General features: G+C 40.4%; 1 protein-coding gene and 2 long non-coding RNA genes across 7 annotated transcripts in view; 2 read left to right on the top strand and 1 right to left on the bottom strand.

The window, feature by feature from the left end:
• Nucleotides 1-932: 932 nt before the first annotated feature.
• The window catches only part of glud1b (glutamate dehydrogenase 1b), an 81,153-nt gene continuing 61,740 nt past the window's right edge, over nucleotides 933-20,345 (bottom strand). For 2 of the 5 annotated variants that reach the window (XM_049564108.1, XM_049564109.1), the window contains exons 11-13: nucleotides 13,100-13,191; nucleotides 12,829-12,891; nucleotides 11,545-11,964 (exon numbers count right to left, since the gene is read on the bottom strand). In XM_049564108.1, the coding sequence (XP_049420065.1) occupies nucleotides 11,845-11,964; nucleotides 12,829-12,891; nucleotides 13,100-13,191 (275 nt within the window). In that variant the 3' untranslated portion in view covers nucleotides 11,545-11,844. Of the gene's footprint in view, nucleotides 1,001-1,207; nucleotides 1,300-11,544; nucleotides 11,965-12,828; nucleotides 12,892-13,099; nucleotides 13,192-19,897; nucleotides 20,021-20,345 lie in introns of those variants that run through there. The other 3 variants (XR_007448202.1, XR_007448201.1, XM_049564107.1) reach the window with 3 other exon arrangements.
• Nucleotides 2,381-6,658, top strand: LOC125881176 (uncharacterized). The gene is made up of 3 exons (XR_007448210.1): nucleotides 2,381-2,458; nucleotides 6,266-6,341; nucleotides 6,443-6,658. It is a non-coding gene; the product is annotated as an uncharacterized LOC125881176 (long non-coding RNA).
• LOC125881173 (uncharacterized) overlaps nucleotides 15,437-20,345 on the top strand; it is a 42,125-nt gene continuing 37,216 nt past the window's right edge. Inside the window, exons 1-3 of the long non-coding RNA XR_007448207.1 lie at nucleotides 15,437-15,544; nucleotides 18,372-18,447; nucleotides 18,551-18,594. This is a non-coding gene — a long non-coding RNA (uncharacterized LOC125881173). The remainder of the gene's footprint in view (nucleotides 15,545-18,371; nucleotides 18,448-18,550; nucleotides 18,595-20,345) is intronic.

Below are 20,345 nucleotides of genomic sequence, written 5' to 3'. Positions count from 1 at the left end.
CTCGATGGCGTTGACATAGCGGCTGTCGAAGGTCCAGACCCAGGTTGTACTTGCTTGCTGTGCGCATGATTTGCTAGAAAAGGCAGAGGAGAACATATTATACAATCATGGCTGACAGCAATTCAAACATCTCTGATAGAAAGCCTTGAAGGACAGAGCTGCTTCAGTACCATTAGCAACCAACTAGACCAGAGCAGGAGTTGCTGACTTGTGCTTGCTGACGTTTAACACTGTAAGGAGGAATTTATACTTAGGCGTTGAATCGACGCCGTACCTACGGCGTAAGCTCTGTGTCGACATAGAGCCTACGCTGTAGCCTGACGTGCACCTCCCCAGAAATGTAACTACACGTCGCGGCGACGCAGACCTCCTGTCTGTTTCTGTAAGCTGAAACCATTTCCCTCAGTGGAAACAAAGCTTTTATTTACTTTAATTTCACAGATAAGAAACAATAAATTGTGAAGACAATAAAGCCTCCACAAAAATAACATTTTAAGTCTTGTGTGTGATTTATCCTGGCTTCATATGAGTAGAGGAAAAGTCCGCTAGCTGCTAGGCTAATTTACACAATGTAAAATGCCATAGGCTTGTGCTAATGACGTTAGCATGTTGTATTTGTTTGGAGAACGTGTTTAGTATAAGACAGTTGTTTTGTCAGTGAACCTTGTGAGTTGTAATGGAGCTGAATTTTGTAACATCACCTTTGTTAAATGTTGCTGTTGTCCCTGGCTTCATATGAGAAGAGGAAAAGATCACTAGCTGCTAGGCTAATTTATACAATGTAAAATGCCCTGCAGCCCAAACAGTCATAATGTACTACTTGCACACTCATTTTAAGTGGAAGGTGAATGTTTCATCTCAGTTTATTATACTGGATAATATGTTGACTGCTCACTAAAACAGACTGGACTGTGTTATGGTCTGTGCGATCACTTACCCGGGCAGATCTCTCCATGGTGTAGGCCAACCCAGAGTGAACAATGTCCTTCTCAGAGGCACCCTGCGAAGGAAGGTGAATGTTAATGACAGCTAATTTGATAACATAAACTGAGTAGGTGGGCGATGCTGAGAGCTTTTGTCAGTGTCAGACTTTAGAGTGCGAGCCAAGTACGTAGCAGTGCAGACTCGATATAAATAAACTCCCTATAAAAGTAGAAAAAAAAATCATTCATTCAGTTTTGACCAGCACTAATCTGATGTTACTCACAGCAACTCTGGCCTGGAAGTCAGCGGTGGGTACGATGGGAATGGGCCCTCCCTGCTTCCCAAACTTCCTCTCTAAACTCTCCTGCACAGACACTAGAAGGGAAAAGAGAAGAAAAGAGGAAATTAAAGAGACATCAAAGACATCTGTTGTTTCTGGACCATGACAATTACCAATAATGCACGATGTCTCTGTCTGTCTGTCTAGCCGTTTCTCAATATGCGTTCTTGTGCGGACTTGTGTTCGTGTGGACTTGTGACACGTCATCAGTCACAGCCCAAGTACTGTTCCAATTCAAAGTTCACATCTAGCCAAGTTCAGTCCAAATGCCCGGATGTGTTCTTGCCACCCCCCATTTCACCGGGGATGCGTCGGAGCAGACTTGTGTGGACTTCAGACAGCCAGGTATCCCAGCACGCATTTCGCAACAATCATCAGAAATGCCAAGTGAGGGAAAGACGCACAATTGTAAGTTGTAATTACCGATATGTTACTGTTTTGTCACAGATCATAGTGTTAACATGCATAGTTTAAACTTCAGACCCGTGGTCGATGTTTTAATATAGAGCCCAGTTGAATGTGACTGAAGTCCTGCTAGATAACAGCGGTGTCAGTGCTCATAGATAATAAATGTGTGTATGAGCGCTCAGCCTGCCCCCACAGAGAGCAGCCTCTCTCTGGTAGTCCTTTTAAATTTGTCGCTGATATCTCTGTTGTGGTTAAATATGAAATGTAATTTTTTGGGGGAATGTCCAATGGGCAATATTCAGTCTCAGTATATAAGATATATTATTATATTATTAAATGTTGTAACATTGTTTATTTAATTGTTGTTCTTTGTTTGTATTCTTTTGCTTATTTATGTGTTTTTACCATTCAATAATGTTTTTAAGAATTTATTGTAATTTATTTATTGTATTTAAAGATGAATTGTATTTATTGTAGTATTTATTCAACTTATTTCTTCATTTAGCTCGGTCTTTAGCCTGCAGCTCTTACGCTTTGATGAGAACACTAAACCGTGACAGTTCATGCAGCTCATCCAGTTTTACAACTTGACATATTTTGTTTTACAGGATATGACCTATTATGGTAGAAATGATGATGCTGTTTCATGATTGGCTGTATGTGACCAAGACAGTGTATAAATGAAAAGGAGGTCTTATCTCTTGGACAGACACATCACATCATCTGACACCAACTAACGCTGAATTTACAAAGGGACATCACCCAAGCTGAACTGCCACAGACTTGGTAAGAATAAGTCTGTTATCATCTGTAAATTATTGCTGACAGAATTGATCATGTAGATTTGTTTCCTATGTCTTAAAGTTAAATCAAAAACAAACAAATGTGTTTTATTCATTTTTTAATCACACCGAAGCAGGAGGCACATTTCACTGGAGGGGATGCCAGGTGCTGGAGACAGCGTGGGTTTCAGGAAGCCAATCACTGGCATGTATTCTGGGAGTGTCCAGTGATCAGGCCTCTCTGGACAGAATTTCACAAAGCACTAAAAAAGATACTTAACTCTGATCTTCCTTCGCAATTCTCTACATTATTTTTAGGATGTATGGATTTTAAGGCAAAGTGTTCTGACAAATATATGTTTGGTGTTTTGCTGTCAGCTTGCAAGAAAGCCCTCACAAGGCGCTGGTTGCTTCATGAACCCTGCACATTAGAGGAGTGGACAGATATTGTTAATGATATTTATATTATGGAAAAGATTACTTATTGTCTTCATCTTCAGAAGAATGTGTTCATTAAATTCTGGGCAAAGTGGGTGATATACGTACGGCCCTTACGACTTGATTTTGTGGAGGTATCATACAAAAGACCCTGTGATGTTTTGTCTCTTTCATCCCTCCTAATGTGTCATTTAAAAATGCACTAGCAGCCTTGTCAGTGATGTATAACAGCCACGTAGATTTCACCTTGCAACGTATTATCTGCTTGTGCATGCATGGTCATGAACATACATGGACATGGCAGCATGTTGTTGGGTTGTTTTTTTTTTACCTTAAAAAGGTTAATATGCACATGTGGCAAACAGAAGAAAATAGTGTACGTTTACATAATCATATCTATAGGCCTAAGCCCCACATACATCCATAGACCCTCAATATTTGTTTTACAGTGCTGTTTTAAGGTCAATGTCATCAATCTGTTTGATCATCTGCTTAAAAAATCCAGTAATATGTCCTGTTGTGCCAAAAAGAAAGATTTCATGGTGGGTTGGGGGGATTCTCCCCCGAGAAAATTTTGAAAATTCATGCTGTTAAATCCTATTTTTTCTCCTTTTTTCTCTGACTTGGTCAATCCATGTGAAATTTGGCACAGTGGTAGAGGGTCATGGGAGGATGCAAATGAAGCAATATTACATCAATTGGCCAAAGGGGGGCGCTATAGCAACCAATTGAAATTGCAAACTTTGAATGGGCATATCTCATACCCCTTGTGTCGTAGAGACATGAAACTTTGCACATAGATGCCTCTCCTCATGAGGAACACATTTGCCTCAAGGAACCATAACTTCCAGTTATATACAGTACAGGCCAAAAGTTTGGACACACCTTCTCATTCAATGCGTTTTCTTTATTTTCATGACTATTTACATTGTAGATTCTCACTGAAGGCATCAAAACTATGAATGAACACATGTGGAGTTATGTACTTAACAAAAAAAGGTGAAATAACTGAAAACATGTTTTATATTCTAGTTTCTTCAAAATAGCCACCCTTTGCTCTGATTACTGCTTTGCACACTCTTGGCATGAGCTTCAAGAGGTAGTCACCTGAAATGGTTTCCACTTCACAGGTGTGCCTTATCAGGGTTAATTAGTGGAATTTCTTGCTTTATCAATGGGCTTGGGACCATCAGTTGTGTTGTGCAGAAGTCAGGTTAATACACAGCCGACAGCCCTATTGGACAACTGTTAAAATTCATATTATGGCAAGAACCAATCAGCTAACTAAAGAAAAACGAGTGGCCATCATTACTTTAAGAAATGAAGGTCAGTCAGTCCGGAAAATTGCAAAAACTTTAAATGTGTTCCCAAGTGGAGTCGCAAAAACCATCAAGCGCTACAACGAAACTGGCACACATGAGGACCGACCAGGAAAGGAAGACCAAGAGTCACCTCTGCTTCTGAGGATAAGTTCATCAGTCACCAGCCTCAGAAATCGCAAGTTAACAGCAGCTCAGATCAGAGAGCAGATGAATGCCACACAGAGTTCTAGCAGCAGACCCATCTCTAGAACAACTGTTAAGAGGAGACTGCGCGAATCAGGCCTTCATGGTCAAATAGCTGCTAGGAAACCACTGCTAAGGAGAGGCAGATGACCTGGCCTCCACAGTCACCGGACCTGAACCCAATCGAGATGGTTTGGGGTGAGCTGGACCGCAGAGTGAAGGCAAAGGGGCCAACAAGTGCTAAACACCTCTGGGAACTCCTTCAAGACTGTTGGAAAACCATTTCAGGTGACTACCTCTTGAAGCTCATGGAGAGAATGCCAAGAGTGTGCAAAGCAGTAATCAGAGCAAAGGGTGGCTATTTTGAAGAAACTAGAATATAAAACATGTTTTCAGTTATTTCACCTTTTTTTGTTAAGTACATAACTCCACATGTGTTCATTCATAGTTTTGATGCCTTCAGTGAGAATCTACAATGTAAATAGTCATGAAAATAAAGAAAACGCATTGAATGAGAAGGTGTGTCCAAACTTTTGGCCTGTACTGTAGATTTTCCGCCATTTTGAATTTTTTGAAAAACACTTAAAATTGATCTCTTCCTAGGAAGTTTGAGCGATCTGCATGAAACTGGGTGAACATAACCTAGGGACCAATATCTAAAGTTCCCTCTTGGCAAAAGTTGGAAAACTTACTAAAACTGAGCTTCTATAAGGCAATGAATATTGCGGAGGGCGTGGCTCATCACATAAAGGTGTATAACATCTCAAGGGTTTCACCCATCACTACGCAACTTTGTAGGCATATGACCACACATAATCTGAGGGGACCCCTCCATTATTGACCCCATCAAACAAAATGGGGGCACTAGAGAGCTAATTTCTTATCTAGGCCTAACCGCCATATTGATTTTTACTAAACTTGGTAGATATGTAGAACAGGACGCCTCAAGGTGACTGGAGAAATTCAACTCTAATTGGCAACTGGGTGGCACTATAACAACAGAAAAATGCTTAAAAATGGTTAAAATGCGACCGATCACTGTGGCTCCCCCTGTGGACCAATGTTTGTTGTTTTTTTCTAATTTATGTATGACTAAGTCATGGTATGGTATGCTGTACTCAATGGGTATGGACTAGTTTATCTTATTTACACAAGGGCATGTCATTTCTGTCTCTACATGGTGGCACGTTTACAGTTCTCTGCTCTCTGTATCACGCACGGCGGAGTTCGGCCCCGGTGTGCACACATACACACACACACACACACACACAAACACGTGCGTGCAAACAAACACACACAGGTGAGCACACTAGTGGGCATAAATTTTTTTTTAAAAAGGACTCGGGGACGGTGGAGTGAGATTTCTTAAAGGGGCGTGAGAGAGTGACATTGATGGTGAAAGCGTGACAGTCACGCCAGATGCGTGAGAGTTGGCAACCCTGTCAATGAGTCATATAAATGTTGTGATTTATGAATGAGCGAAGAGAAATGCAGTTCAAAACCAGTCCAGCCGCTCACAGTGACCTTTGACCACCCAAAATACAATCAGTTCATTGTTGAGTTCAAGTGAATGTTTGTGCCAAATTTGTGATGTCGCATTCACGAGAACGAGACGGATGCAAAGTCCCAGTGACCCTGAGTCCAGTGCTGATATTGTGGTGAAGTGGCACCAGTAAATGACTGTGTGGGAAATCCCAATTTATAAAAGCTTATGTCAGCAACCACAGCTTGTACTGAAACAACTAGAAAACCTTCCTTCAGCTAAAGATTTTCACACAGGTAGATTTGTTATACTATGGCTAGGTTAGACTTCATAACGCCTGTATCTGATTGTAAATCCTGATGTGAGCTTTGCCTTGTGGCTTCAGGAAGCAGCTGTAGAGCCGGAGTATCTGCCGTCCCGCTGAGAAATCCAGAGCATCACAACGCCCAGAGAAATACAAGGTATAACACCACAGAAGAGTGGGCACTGAATGTGTTGTGCCGTTTATCAGTAGCATGTCAATTTGTAAGATATAATGGTTCTTTTTTTTGTTTTAAAACAGATGGCTGCTAAGCGTGTCGCTCGTCCTTTTGAATACCCCGAAGACGAAGAGGACAGGGCAGCATTCAGAGACAAAACACTGCGTGGCAATAAAGACATTCTGTATTATCATACAGGTGCTGATGGTCATACATGCAGCCTCATGTATTTCAGCACACGTGTCAGAGAATGGTTGGATACACTGAAGCAACAATACCCTAAACTTCAGGAAACTCAACAGGATGGTAAAATCATCCTTCAGTCCAAGGAAGGTATCATAACTTTAGATCCGAGTGTAAAGGTTCTGGTACATGACAAAGAACTGAGGGACAGGTTTGAGCACGATTTTCCACAAATGGCACAAGCGGTCAGGCCAGGTATAGTTAGTACTGGTAATGGAGCTCGCCTTTTAGATTGTGCTAAGGCACTAAGGGATGAAAAACTGCGTGAAAATGAAGACACTCTTTTTTATTACAAAAGGAATGGTGAAAAATACAACCTCATTTTCTATAGCAAACGTGTACTACAATGGCTGGATAAAATGAAGAGAATGTATACTGAACTTCAGGAAAAAACGCAGGACAATATGATCATACTCAAGAATGGGACCCAGCCAGGTACCATAACCTTACGTCCTAATGTAAAAGTTGTGGTAGAAGGCCAGCTAATGAAGAGGTTTGAGAGAGATTTTCAACAAATGAAAGAAACGGTCCAATCAGCTAACTTAGCAGCAGCAATGGGAAGGTTAACCTTAAACAATTAGGAATAACTTCCTGATGAGCCAGAGGGTGAGGGCACACTTGACACACCACCCAACCCACCAACTGAGGAGAAAGAATGCCTGATGAATAAGGAGAGAAACTAGAATTACCGCCTCGCTGTTGTTTGCCTCCACGCACCAGTCAAGTTTCTCTTACAGTGAAAACATGAATGCTTTACAACCACTGTCCCCACAAAGGCATAAAAACACAGAATAAAACACTATAAATAGCTGATTCTTAAAGCTTTATCCTACTACTTTATTTTAGGAATATGTAATTGGGTTGTCAAATCTATTATATACTGTTTTCTGATTTGTATTTAGTTTGTAAGGCAGGGTTTCCCCTGGGTTGTGTGTGAGTTTTATTTTGCAGTTTTTCAGTTTATAGCAATATAGATGCCTTGACATGGCGACTTAATAGCGTATGGGGAGATTCTTATGAACATTGGTGCTCATGCATACAGGGGAAATTTGTTTTGGTGTTTATATATTGTTTCAGAATGTGTCACAGAAATGTCACGATAATGTATCTTCTGATTGTGTTGTATGACCTCAGCACACTCTGGTCTGTCTGCAGGTTATAGAGGAAACAAAGAGCAGCCTTGTACTCACTGAGCAGGTGGTAGTTTGAGTCCCTCTCATATTTGAAGGTCAGTCTTCCATAGCTGACATGGTTGAGATTCTTCAGCCACTCGAAATAAGACACTGTCACACCGCCAGCATTCAGGTACATGTCCTGCAGGATGAAACATCACAAACTCATCAGACCTCTGGCTGTTTGATCTCTACCCTCTGTGTGTGTGTAAGATTATCTTTGATTAAAAATGTCCTCTGTATTGTTTTTAAGATCTGATTTGGGAAGAATTCTTTTCTTTTTTCTGTAAATGAAATGTTTTGGGGGGGAAAAAATATTTGTGTGATTGAAATGTGTTTGAAGAAACATGTAAAAGTCAGCAGAAGACCTCAATAAAAATCTATTGCGTACACAATGAAGGCTTGATCGTTGTTTACATGACTCTCGCGTCTTGTTTTCAGAATAATTTACTCTGCTTGTTGTTTCACATTCATGGTTTAGTGTGTATTTTTTGTTTTAACATTAAATATTCGTGACCAGATACGCAACAATCCAATTTAAAAGTTAGGGCAAACACACTCTCAGATATTATTTATTAGGAGTTTGGGGTGTGGTTTGATCAGAGTAGATTGACAGTGCTGGACGCAAAAGCCAGCAGCTCCGATAACTGTCATCAGATTTACGGTGAAATGTTGCTCATTCCTGCCTGGGGCTCAGATGTGTGTGGCATCACATTTCCACCCACATCAAAGCAGCGACACAAGCTGAGACAAAAAGAGAAATGTAATTCTTTCATGCAAAATGCCTATAAAAAGACTAGTGGACTAGTCTGAAAAAGGAAAACACTCAGGAAACAGTAAAAATTTAGCACAATTTATTAAGTATTTGAAGCATTGTCCCAAAAATACTGTGTGCATTAAGAGCCCTTTGAAGCCTTTAATCACAATCCTCAACAACCATGTTGGATTTTAAATGCTGCTGAAGTACGAGACACTTTGCGCCGTATGAATGTGAATATGAGGGCAACTCAAAAGTTAACCACTACAATAACATCTAAAATAAATAAGCTGCCACTGAAATGTGGGGCACATTGCACCTTGATAGCAAGTCACTTTAAAGTTAATAAAACATCTAAATTATAAATGAATTCCAGCTGAAATGAGAGGCATTTTGCTCCGTGCAGTATGAATGTAAACCCTGCATGTCATCCAAAATCATGAAAAACCGTCACAGTATAGCATGTCGTCCAAAATCAGGAAAAAAATGTCACGGTATAGCATGTCATCCAAAATCGTGAAAAAAACGTCACAGTATAGCATGTCGTCCAAAATCATGAAAAAAACGTCACGATATAGCATGTCGTCCAAAATCATGAAAAAAAACATCACAGTATATCATGTCGTCCAAAATCATGGAAAAACATCACGGTATAGCATGTCGTCCAAAATCATGAAAAAAACATCACGGTATAGCATGTCGTCCAAAATCATGAAAAAACATCACAGTATAGCACGTCATCCAAAATCGTGAAAAAAGGTCACAATATAGCATGTTGTCCAAAATCGTGAAAAAACGTCACAGTATAGCATGTCGTCCAAAATCGTGAAAAAAACGTCACAGTATAGCATGTCATCCAAAATCGTGAAAAAAATGTCAGTATAGCATGTCGTCCAAAATCGTGAAAAAAACGTCACAGTATAGCATGTCATCCAAAATCGTGAAAAAAATGTCAGTATAGCATGTCGTCCAAAAATATGAAGAAACGTCATAGTATAGCATGTCGTCCAAAATCATGAATAAACGTCATAGTATAGCATGTCATCCAAAATCATGAAAAAAACATCACAGTATAGCATGTCGTCCAAAATCATGAAAAACGTCACGGTATAGCATGTCGTCCAAAATCATGAAAAACGTCACGGTATAGCATGTCGCCCAAAATCATGAAAAAAATGTCACGGTATAGCATGTCGTCCAATATCATGAAAAAACATCACAGTATAGCATGTCGTCCAAAATCATGAAACAAACGTCACAGTATAGCATGTCGTCCAAAATCATGAAAAAAACGTCACGGTATAGCATGTCATCCAAAAACATAAAAAAAATGTCACGGTATAGCATGTCATCCAAAATCATGAAAAACCATCACAGTATAGCATGTCTTCCAAAATCATGAAAAAAATGTCACAGTATAGCATGTCGTCCAAAATCATGAAAAAAATGTCACGGTATAGCATGTCGTCCAAAATCATGAAAAAAATGTCACGATATAGCATGTCGTCCAAAATCATGAAAAAACGTCATAGTATAGCATGTCGTCCAAAATCATGAAAAAAAACGTCATAGTATAGCATGTGTTCAAAATCATGAAACAAACGTCATAGTATAGCATGTCGTCCAAAATCATGAAAAAACGTCACAGTATAGCATGTCGTCCAAAATCATGAAAAAACGTCATGGTATAGTGTGCCACTCAAAATGTCATTAAAATGTCAGAGTATATGTTACGTGCCTGTGTGTTTGTGCCCGTCCATTGTTTCAGCGTGCAGCTGATCCACATCCTTCCTCCTCAGCGAGGAGTATGAATGAATGAGGGAGGAGCAGTGCCAGTGGGCCAGAGGGCTGTGACAGTTGTGTGTTTGCAAGACGTGGGTAACAAGGAAAAGTTTGGCTTAGTGCGGTGATATTTGGTTAGCTGTGATTCATCTTTTCTTTTTTGTGTGTTTCCTTGCTACAGATGATCCGGTTCCCTTCTCGAGCTCGTTTTTCGTTGGTGGTCCTTTCTCACAGTTTTGTTTTAAACAAACTTCCTTTAAACCGGCTATTTGTTTTGCTTGCCTTTTTCTTTTTAAAGTTCCCTCTGTTTCATTATGTTACTCCCCCCCATGCCCTAGACCCGCCAGCGAGGACGTGGCAGTTTAGTATGCCACTCAAAATGTCATAAAAACAACATAGTATAGTAGACCACTCAAAATGTCATAGTATAGTAGCCCATTAAAAAAAATCAAGACAAAATCTCATAAAAATGTGATAGTATATTTATGCCATGAAAAATGTGATGATGTTTTTATTAAAACAGTCATAGTGTAGTATGCCAAGTCCCTCTGTAACACACACCTTTAATCTCTGGTAGTATGCTACGAAAATAAACTGATGTGACACAATTTGTTTTTTCTGAACATTTTATTGGTTTTCAAAAAATGAATAAAATAAAAATAAAAAGTCATTTCCTCCAAAATAATTTCAATGTTGAGGAACTGGACGATTAAAACTGAGGAAAACTCAACCAGGGGACGGGCGGTCACAGTGACACCTCACGCCCTCCCTGCTCCCCTTCCTTGGCCAGCGGAGGAGTCGGGGAGAAGCGGCTTTTAATATATGAGATAAAGCGACGGGAAAGCAGGAAAAAAGGAGGGGATGAGAGAGGGGAGAACATCTATTTTCAACAGTAAAAACACCAACTATGAAAACAGAAATCCTTGTCGGGAACTCTAAGCGTTGGCAACTTACTAACCTTCTCTTAATAAGTGAGGACAAACTCAAGAGTAATAAAATTACTGTTCTCTCTTTATTCAAGTGAAGTTAAATCTCAATCCCTTTTCATTAAAGTAAATTGAAGTGGCCATCTCCCTTTTAGACCAGACCTCTTTCTGAAATAAGGCATCTGTTGTGCTGTCAGCTGAAACTGTGGCAGCAGGAGGGTCATACGTGCATTCAGCTATCACAAAATGGGCGGCCCGAACATGGCTGCCAGACAACAATAGTATGAAGGTTCATCAGAGGGCTGAGGGACAGGGTCTCTCCTTCTCTCTGGATGTTACTGCCTACCTGCTTTTTCTCAAGGGGCAACATTTATACAGAGATGCAGATACAGTATAATGGCAGCACAAAGATTACAGGATAAATACCAGGCAAGCCAATGTCTCACTGTGTGAGTGTGTGTGTGTGTGAGTGTGTCAAGAGCCACAGAGCAGTGGTAAACAGTGATATGTTCTGAAGGCTGCTGAGAAGGTGGAAGAACGCAGGACAGGGTGATCAGTAGCAGAAGGGTGGAGGGGAGGAGGAAGTGCAGGTCGTGATTGGCCATTTATGTGAAGGTCAGCCCCGCTTCGTTGTAGACTTTGAAGACCTTCTCGATGGCGTTGACATAAGCGGCTGTCCGAAGGTCCAGACCCAGGTTGTACTTGCTTGCTGTGCGCATGATTTGCTAGAAAAGGCAGAGGAGAACATATTATACAATCATGGCTGACAGCAATTCAAACATCTCTGATAGAAAGCCTTGAAGGACAGAGCTGCTTCAGTACCATTAGCAACCAACTAGACCAGAGCAGGAGTTGCTGACTTGTGCTTGCTGACGTTTAACACTGTAAGGAGGAATTTATACTTAGGCGTTGAATCGACGCCGTACCTACGGCGTAAGCTCTGTGTCGACATAGAGCCTACGCTGTAGCCTGACGTGCACCTCCCCAGAAATGTAACTACACGTCGCAGTGACGCAGACCTCCTGTCTGTTTCTGTAAGCTGAAACCATTTCTCTCAGTGGAAACAAAGCTTTTATTTACTTTAATTTCACAGATAAGAAACAATAAATTGTGAAGACAATAAAGCCTCCACAAAAATAACATTTTAAGTCTTGTGTGTGATTTATCCTGGCTTCATATGAGTAGAGGAAAAGTCCGCTAGCTGCTAGGCTAATTTACACAATGTAAAATGCCATAGGCTTGTGCTAATGACGTTAGCATGTTGTATTTGTTTGGAGAACGTGTTTAGTATAAGACAGTTGTTTTGTCAGTGAACCTTGTGAGTTGTAATGGAGCTGAATTTTGTAACGTTACCTTTGTTAAATGTTGCTGTTGTCCCTGGCTTCATATGAGAAGAGGAAAAGATCACTAGCTGCTAGGCTAATTTATACAATGTAAAATGCCCTGCAGCCCAAACAGTCATAATGTACTACTTGCACACTCATTTTAAGTGGAAGGTGAATGTTTCATCTCAGTTTATTATACTGGATAATATGTTGACTGCTCACTAAAACAGACTGGACTGTGTTATGGTCTGTGCGATCACTTACCCGGGCAGATCTCTCCATGGTGTAGGCCAACCCAGAGTGAACAACGTCCTTCTCAGAGGCACCCTGCGAAGGAAGGTGAATGTTAATGACAGCTAATTTGATAACATAAACTGAGTAGGTGGCCGATGCTGAGAGCTTTTGTCAGTGTCAGACTTTAGAGTGCGAGCCAAGTACGTAACAATGCAGACTCGATATAAATAAACTCCCAGTAAAAGTAGAAAAAAAAAATCATTCATTCAGTTTTGACCAGCACTAATCTGATGTTACTCACAGCCACTCTGGCCTGGAAGTCAGCGGTGGGTACGATGGGAATGGGCCCTCCCTGCTTCCCAAACTTCCTCTCTAAACTCTCCTGCACAGACACTAGAAGGGAAAAGAGAAGAAAGAGGAAATTAAAGAGACGTCAAAGACATCTGTTGTTTCTGGACCATGACAATTACCAATAATGCACGATGTGTCTGTCTGTCTGTCTAGCCGTTTCTCAGTATGCGTTCTTGTGCGGACTTGTGTTCGTGTGGACTTGTGACACGTCATCAGTCACAGCCCAAGTACTGTTCCAATTCAAAGTTCACATCTAGCCAAGTTCAGTCCAAATGCCCGGATGTGTTCTCGCCACACCCATTTCACCGGGGATGCGTCGGAGCAGACTTGTGTAGACTTCAGACAGCCAGGTATCCCAGCATGCATTTCGCAACAATCATCGGAAATAGCAAGTGAGGGAAAGGCGCACAATTTTAAGTTGTAATTACCGATATGTTACTGTTGTTTTGTCACGGAATGTAGTGTTTTCATGCGTAGTTTAAACTTCAGACCCGTGGTCGATGTTTTAATATAGAGCCCGCCTGAATGTCAGGTCCCGCTAGATAACAGCGGTGTCAGCGCTCATGTGTTTATGAACACTGACACCGCTGTCATCTAGCGGTGTCAGTGCTCATAGATAATAAACGTGTGATATGAGCGCTCAGGCTGCCCCACAGAGAGCAGCCTCTCTCTGGTAGTCCTTTTGAAATTCGTTGCTGATATCTCTGTAGTGGTTGAATATGAAATGTAATTCGTTTGGGGAATGTCCAATGGGCAACATTCAGTCTCAGTATATAAGATATATTCTTATATTATGTAATGTTGTAACATTGTTAATTTAATTGTTGTTCTTTGTTTGTATTCTTTTGCTTATTTATGTATTTTTACCATTCAATAATGATTTTAAGAATTTATTGTAATTTATTTATTGTATTTAAAGATGAATTGTATTTATAAATATGTATAATATAATATAATATAATATAATATAATATAATATAATATAATAAAGTATATCCGATTCTGATTTATTGTAGTATTTATTCAACAGCTGTACTTTGGGTATTTCCATTTTGTGCTACTTTATACTTAGAGGGAAATACTGTACATTCTACTCAAGCTACATTTATTTGATAGCTATAGTTACTTTTCAGATAGTTTGTTTTATATGTTGTAAGTTTCATATTTACAAGTTGCTGTGTGTTGTTATACATTAGACTAGTACAACAGTGAAAGGTGTTAAAATTAGTTCTACCATGACAACATTTAAATGCTGCTCACATGTAGCCTACGTGTAAATTGATCAAACAATACTCAACACATATTCATGTTTGATGGTTACAACACTTAAAATTGGGTCACTATGCACAATGAGTACTTTTAGCTTTTCATTTTAAGCAGGCCTACATTTTGCTGACAATACCCAGATACTTTTACTCAAGTCAGATTTGCGGCACTTTTACTTGTGACTGAGTTTTTGTTCTTTGTTGTGATATTACTACTTTTTCAGGGTACTTTGTTCACAACTGGACAAACATCAAACAATAGAGACATGTAAGCATCGCACGTCTCATCCTCCGCCTCATTCTCTGCTGTCTTTCTGGGACCTGCCTCCTCAGCTGGGCAGCCTCCTCCTCAGCCTGCAGGTACAGCAGTCCTGCTGCAATAACTGCACCACGATGCCTTCTCCGATCCATGCCCATTATTAATTTATTTCACACTTACAATAACCACCAACTCTCCACAAACTTTCCCCCTGCACCTGACTTTTGATCACACATAATCAGAAGCCAGGTGTGGGAATTGGATATAGATTAAATATGATCAAAAGCCAGCTGCGGGGAAAAGGATTTAAACGACAATTTAAGAAAATATTTTGGCTATTTATGTGTTTTTGTGTGTCAGTTATATATGTTGAAACGTTAAAAACATATACATATTAATTTCTTACAATAACAATTAAGAAAAAGGAGGGGGTGTTTGCGCTCTTGCTACAAGTCCAAACAAAAACTCACATCAGGTGCGTAGGCCAAAAAAATGTCAAGAAGACGTCAGGAAAAGCTTGCACACCTATCACATAAATGGAATGTCCACGTCCACAAAACGGTCTTCAATTCGACGACTCATTTCTTCATTTGGCTTGGTGCTTAGCCTGCAGCTCTTACACTTTGATGAGAACACTAAACCGTGACAGTTCATGCAGCTCATCCAGTTTTACAACTTGACATATTTTGTTTTACAGGATATGACCTATTATGGTAGAAATGATGATGCTGTTTCATGATTGGCTGTATGTGACCAAGACAGTGTATAAATGAAAAGGAGGTCTTATCTCTTGGACAGACACTTCACATCATCTGACACCAACGCTGAATTTACAAAGGGACATCACCCAAGCTGAACTGCCACAGACTCGGTAAGAATAAGTCTGTTATCATCTGTAAATTATTGCTGACAGAATTGATCATGTACAGCAGAAGGCACATTTCACTGGAGGGGATGCCAAGTAGGGCTGTGTATTGATAAGGTTTTAGTGATTCCAATTCCTTATCAATTCTCTTATCAATTCTCACTACGGAAAAATAAGTACTATGTGACTACAGATATAGTAAAAAAGGTTTTATTAATATAAAAATAATTTACAAGCTGGGTTGGACAGGGCTGGGCTGGGCTGGACTAGGCATCAGGACAGGGGCAGGGCTGGACGTAACTGAGCAAGGCAGAACATGGCTGGGCTCTGAGTACACAATATCAATCGGAATTCAGTAAGAATTCAAGTGAGAATAATGCAATCACTGAGATCAATTAAAACAGTCATGATGTATCAAGTAAGAACTATCAGAACATCATGAATTATCAAGTGAGAACAAACAGTTCAGTGAAAGGAAATGAGAAAATTAACCATTCTTTTTCAGAAAAATGAGCTGGTCTGCTTTGTCAGCAAGGAGGCTGGATCTTTCTGGGCTTAATGTGTCTCCAGCTGTGGAGAAGACCCTCTCACTTGGGGTAGAGGACGCCTGGACACAGAGATAGGTCGCAGCCAGACCTGACAGCACTGCTGTCAGGTCTGGCTGCGACCTATCTCTGTGCATTGCCAGGTGCTGGAGACAGCGTGGGTTTCAGGAAGCCAATCACTGGCATGTATTCTGGGAGTGTCCAGTGATCAGGCCTCTCTGGACAGAAAAGACAAAAGCACTAAAAAAGATACTTAACTCTGATCTTCCTTAGCAATTTTCGACATTATTTTTAGGGTGTATGGATTTTAAGGCAAAGTGTTCTGACAAATATATATATTGGTGTTTTGCTATCAGCTTGCAAGAAAGCCCTCACAAGGCGCTGGTTGCTTCCTGAACCCTGCACATAGAGGAGTGGACAGATATTGTAAATTATATTTATGTTATGGAAAAGATTACTTATTGTCTTCATCTTCAGAAGAATGTGTTCATTCAATTCTGGGCAAAGTGGGTGAAATAGGTAAGACCCTTACGACCTGATTTTGTGGAGGTATCATACAAAAGACCCTGTGATGTTTAATCAAGCAAACCTTCTTGACTACCACTCTATTTTTTTTGTCTCTTTAATCCCTCCTTTAAAAACTAATGTGTCATTTAAAAATGCACTAGCAGCCTTGTCAGTGATGTATAACAGCCACGTAGATTTCACCTTGTGACGTATTATCTGCTTGTGCGTGCGTGGTCATGAACATACGTGGACACGGCAGCACTTTGGGGGGTTTTTTTACCTTAAAAAGGTTAATATGCACATGTGGCAAACAGAAGAAAATAGTGTACGTTTACATAATCATATCTATAGGCCTAAGCCCCACATACATCCATAGACCCTCAATATTTGTTTTACGGCACTGTTTTAAGGTCACTGTCATCAATATGTTTGATCATCTGCTTAAAAAATCCAGTAATATGTCCTGTTGTGACAAAAAGAAAGATTTCATGGTGGGTTGGGGGGATTCTCCCCCGAGGAAAATTTGAAAATTCATGCTGTTAAATCCTATTTTCATGCCGTCCCCCTAGGAAGTTTGAGCGATCTGCATGAAACTGGGTGAACATAATCTAGGGAGCAATATCTAAAGTTCCCTCTTGGCAAAAGTTGGAAAACTTACTCAAACTGAGCTTCTATAAGGCAATGAATATTGCGGAGGGCGTGGCTCATCACATAAAGGTGTATAACATCTCAAGGGTTTCACCCATCACCACGCAACTTTGTAGGCATATGACCACACATAATCTGAGGGGACCCCTCCATTATTGACCCCATCAAACAAAATGGGGGCGCTAGAGAGATAATTTCTTATCTAGGCCTAACTGCCATATCAATGTTTACTAAACTTGGTAGATATGTAGAACAGGACGCCTCAAGGTGACTGGAGAAATTTAACTCTAATTGGCAACTGGGTGGCGCTATAACAACAGAAAAATGCTTAAAAATGGCAAAAATGTGACCGATCGCTGTGGCTATGGTATGCTGTACTCAATGGGTATGGACTAGTTTATCTTATTTACACAAGGGCATGTCATTTCTGTCTCTACATGGTGACACGTTTACAGTTCTCTGCTCTCTGTATCACACACGGTGGAGTTTGGCCCCGGTGCGTGTGCGCGCGCACACACACACACACACACACACAGACACATGCACGCAAACAAACACACACAGGTGAGCACACTAGAGGGCATGAAACATTTTTTTAAAAAGGACTCGGCGATGGTGGAGTGAGATTTCTTAAAGGGGCGTGAGAGAGTGACATTGATGGTGAAAGCGTGACAGTCACGCCAGATGCGTGAGAGTTGGCAACCCTGTCAATGAGTCATATAAATGTTGTGATTTATGATTAAGCGAAGAGAAATGCAGTTCAAAACCAGTCCAGGTGCTCACAGTGACCTTTGACCACCCAAAATACAATCAGTTCATTGTTGAGTTCAAGTGAATGTTTGTGCCAAATTTGTGATGTCGCATTCACGAGAACGAGACGGATGCAAAGTCCCAGTGACCCTGAGTCCAGTGCTGATATTGTGGTGAAGTGGCACCAATAAATGACTGTGTGGGAAATCCCAATTTATAAAAGCGTATATCAGCAACCACAGCTTGTACTGAAACAACTGGAAAACCTTCCTTCAGCTAAAGATTTTCACCCAGGTAGATTTGTTATACTATGGCTAGGTTAGACTTCATAACGCCTGTATCTGATTGTAAATCCTGATGTGAGCTTTGCCTTGTGGCTTCAGGAAGCAGCTGTAGAGCCGGAGTATCTGCCGTCCCGCTGAGTAATCCAGAGCATCACAACGCCCAGAGAAATACAAGGTATAACACCACAGAAGAGTGGACACTGAATGTGTTGTGCCATTTATCAGTAGCATGTCAATTTGTAAGAAATAACGGTTCTTTTGTTTGTTTTTTTAAACAGATGGCTGCTGGCTGCATCTCTCATCGTTTTGAATACCCTTCAAGGTGTGTGGACGAAAATAAAAGGGCAGCATTCAGAGTGAAAACACTGCGTGTCAATAAAGACACTCTGTTTTATCATGAAGGTGCTGATGGTCAAACATGCAGCCTCATGTATTTCAGCACACGTTTAATAGAATGGCTGGATACACTGAGGCAACAATACCCTGAACTTCAGGAAACTCAACAGGATGGTAAAATCATCCTTCAGTCCAAGGAAGTTAAAGGTACCATAACTTTAGATCCGAGTGTAAAGGTTTTGGTATATGGCAAAGTACTGATGGAGAGGTTTGAGCAAGATTTTCAAAGAATGAAACGAATGGCCCGGCCAGGTAAAGATAGGACTGGTAAAATGAAAAAAAATAATGAACTGCGTGACAATGAAGACACTCTCTTTTATGACACAAAGGCTACTGGTGCCAAATGCAACCTCATTTTCTTTAGCAAACATGTACCAGAATGGCTGGATGAAATGGAGAGAAAGTATCCTGAACTTCAGAAAACAACACAGGATGATCTTATCAAACTCAGGTCCAGAAAGTCCAAAAAAGGTACTATATGTTTATATCCTAATGTAACAGTTGTGGTAAAAGGCCAGCTAATGGAGAGGTTTGAGAGAAATTTTCTACAAATGAGACAAATGGCCCAATCAGCTGACTTATCAGCAGCAATGGGAGGGTTAACCTTAAACAATGAGGAATAACATCCTGATGAGCCAGAGGGTGAGGGCACACTTGACACACCATCTAACCCAGCCAACTGAAGAGAAAGAATGCCTGATGAATAAGGAGAGAAACTAGAATTACCGCCTCGCTGTTGTTTGCCTCCGCGCACCAGTCAAGTTTCTCTTACAGTGAAAACATGAATGCTTTACAACCACTGCCCCCACAAAGGCATAAAAACACAGAATAAAACACTATAAATAGCTGATTCTTAAAGCTTTATCCTACTACTTTATTTTAGGAATATGTAATTGGGTTGTCAAATCTATTATATACTGTTTTCTGATTTGTATTTAGTTTGTAAGGCAGGGTTTCCCCTGGGTTGTGTGTGAGTTTTATTTTGCAGTTTTTCAGTTTATAGCAATATAGATGCCTTGACATGGCGACTTAATAGCATATGGGGAGATTCTTATAAACATTGGTGCTCATGCATACAGGGGAAATTTGTTTTGGTGTTTATATATTGTTTCAGAATGTGTCACAGAAATGTCACGATAATGTATCTTCTGATTGTGTTGTATGACCTCAGCACACTCTGGTCTGTCTGCAGGTTATAGAGGAAAAACAAAGAGCAGCCTTGTACTCACTGAGCAGGTGGTAGTTTGAGTCCTCTCATATTTGAAGGTCAGTCTTCCATAGCTGACATGGTTGAGATTCTTCAGCCACTCGAAATAAGACACTGTCACACCGCCAGCATTCAGGTACATGTCCTGCAGGATGAAACATCACAAACTCATCAGACCTCTGGCTGTTTGATCTCTACCCTCTCTGTGTGTGTAAGGTTATCTTTGATTAAAAATGTCCTCTGTATTGTTTTTAAGATCTGATTTGGGAAGAATTCTTTTCTTTTTTCTGTAAATGAAATGTTTTGGGGGAAAAAAAATATTTGTGTGATTGAAATGTGTTTGAAGAAACATGTAAAAGTCAGCAGAAGACCTCAATAAAAATCTATTGCGTACACAATGAAGGCTTGATCGTTGTTTACATGACTCTCGCATCTTGTTTTCAGAATAATTTACTCTGCTTGTTGTTTCA

This window comes from Epinephelus fuscoguttatus, linkage group LG20, assembly GCF_011397635.1.
Source record: "Epinephelus fuscoguttatus linkage group LG20, E.fuscoguttatus.final_Chr_v1".
In the NCBI taxonomy this organism is placed as follows: domain Eukaryota; kingdom Metazoa; phylum Chordata; class Actinopteri; order Perciformes; family Serranidae; genus Epinephelus; species Epinephelus fuscoguttatus.
Note: the sequence above shows the minus strand (reverse complement) of the source record. Positions and strands in the feature narration are given on the sequence as shown.